Source organism: Laetiporus sulphureus (assembly GCF_001632365.1).
Source record: "Laetiporus sulphureus 93-53 unplaced genomic scaffold LAESUscaffold_41, whole genome shotgun sequence".
NCBI classification, from domain to species: domain Eukaryota; kingdom Fungi; phylum Basidiomycota; class Agaricomycetes; order Polyporales; family Laetiporaceae; genus Laetiporus; species Laetiporus sulphureus.
This window is the reverse complement of record NW_024468550.1, coordinates 282,115-284,185: the sequence shown is the minus strand read 5'-3', so window position 1 is coordinate 284,185 and position 2,071 is coordinate 282,115. Positions and strand designations below refer to the sequence as shown.

Genomic DNA, 2,071 nt, shown 5'->3' with positions numbered 1-2,071 from the left:
CAGTCTTCATCTTCCACTGTTACCATCCATATTCATTGTCACCACTGCAATGTAGTCATGAATCCAGAAGATGCTTTCATTTATTTATAAGACTGCAGTTTATCACTTTGAAGAAAGTCCTCTGTTAAGTTAGGTTCTTCAAAAAAAATAGAAAGCTTTTAGAATGGCTGCAAGCCCTTTTTCTTTTAAAAAAACTCACTTTGCATGCCAATGCTGCAATAAAATACTGGTCGGAAGATATGTATTTGTCAACATTCCTAACTTCTGAGCATTTATAACAAATAAAAAGCACATTAAGCTAAATTCTGCTGTGTGCATAAAAGAACAAGACATAAAATATCACTTGTGTGGTATAATTTACTTTGGTGAGTTTCGTTTCACTGCAAGAATTGTTGACATGAATGATCAAACACAGTATAATGATGGAATTGTTACAGGTAATACTCCAACATTAGAATACCCTGTGAAGATGGCACACCCTATTCTCCTCAACAAAGCACATGGTAGATTTAGCTCTGTAGCAATCTACACTAAACTCTGCTTAATCTGACCTTAAACAATAAAAACACAGTCTGCCACACACCATCACTGTTCAACTGTCTTCTTTGCCATTAATATAATGTCACTCTGAATACAGCTGCTTCTTGAACAATTATACCATCCTTGATCTCTGCCATAGAAATTGATATTTCAATATGAGTAACAATATGTTCCCCTCAATCACTTGGGTACGAGGGCAATTTCTGGCAGGAACAATTTTTGAGGTCCTAAGGTTCTTTATAATGAACTTCAATAACTTTATCATGATATTCACCACATTGATTGAGGGGAACATATTGTTATTCACATTGGAATATCAGTCTCTATGGCAGAGATCAAGGATGGTATGATTGTTCAAGAAGCAGCTATATTTAGAGTAACATTATTTTATGGCAAAGAAGACAGTTAAAAGGCAATGGTGTGTAGCAGACTGTGTTTTCATTATTGAAGGTCAGGTTAAGCAGAGTTTAGTTGTAGATTGCTACAGAGTTAGATCTGCCATGTGCTTTGTTGAGGAGAGTATGGTGTGCCATCTTCACAGTGTATTATGATGTTGGAGTAGCACCTGTAACAATTCCATCATTCTACTGTGTCTGACCATCATGTGAACAATCGTTGCAGTAATGAAACTCACCAAAGCAAATCATACCACACAAGTGATATGGTATGCCTTGTTCTTCAATGCACACAGCAGGATTTAGCCGAATTTGCTTCTGATTTGTTATGAAGTGAGGGATGTTGACAAATACATATCTTTTCACCAGTCTTTTTCTGCAGCTTTGGCATGCAAAGTGAGTCTTTTGTAAGGAAAAGGGCTTGCAGCCATTCTAAAAGCTTTCTATTTTTTGAAGAACCTAACTTAACAGAGGACTTTCTTCAAAGTGATAAACTGCAGTCCTATTAATAAATGAAAGCATCTTTTGCATTCATGACTACATTGCAGTGGTGACAATGGATATGGATGGTAACAGTGGAAGATGAAGACTGAAACATAGCAGGATACAAGCTGTAAATATATGTTTGATCTTTTCCAGTGGTGGAAAATGCTGAAGAGTCTGCAATATATAATATGTTAGGAGAGTTTTATATTATCTGAAACATGGGTGAGGTCATCTGTTAGGTCTCTAAAGGGCTCTGATAGCCATCCTGGGCATTCACTCCCCTCCTCCAGAATGTCATCAACCTTGGCAGAAGTGCAAGATATCTGCCATTTTAAACTGTGTTGAAATATTCAGAGTGACCTCAGAAGAGCATTTCATTATCTGGAACTTGGTTGAGGCCATTATTCAGGTCTCTAAATCCCTCTGATACCCTTTCTGGGCATTCAACCCCCCTCCTCCAGAATGTCATGAACCTTGGCAGAAGTGCAAGATATCTGCCATTTCAAACTGTGTTGAAATATTCAGAGTAATCTCAGAAGACCTTTTCATTATTGTAAACTTGGTGTGCACATCCTGGGTGGCTGACAATCTCATAGATTCTGTAGCCCTCAAATTATGTTCTATAGTATATATGCTTTTGATTCAACCCT

General features: G+C 37.3%; 1 protein-coding gene across 1 annotated transcript; it reads left to right on the top strand.

The window, feature by feature from the left end:
* Positions 1–337: 337 nt before the first annotated feature.
* LAESUDRAFT_660152 (uncharacterized protein) lies at positions 338–550 on the top strand (the record flags this gene model as incomplete). Its single annotated transcript, XM_040904852.1, has 1 exon — positions 338–550. A coding segment is annotated over one exon (213 nt), but the record flags the coding sequence as incomplete, so codon positions are not given.
* Positions 551–2,071: the final 1,521 nt, after the last annotated feature.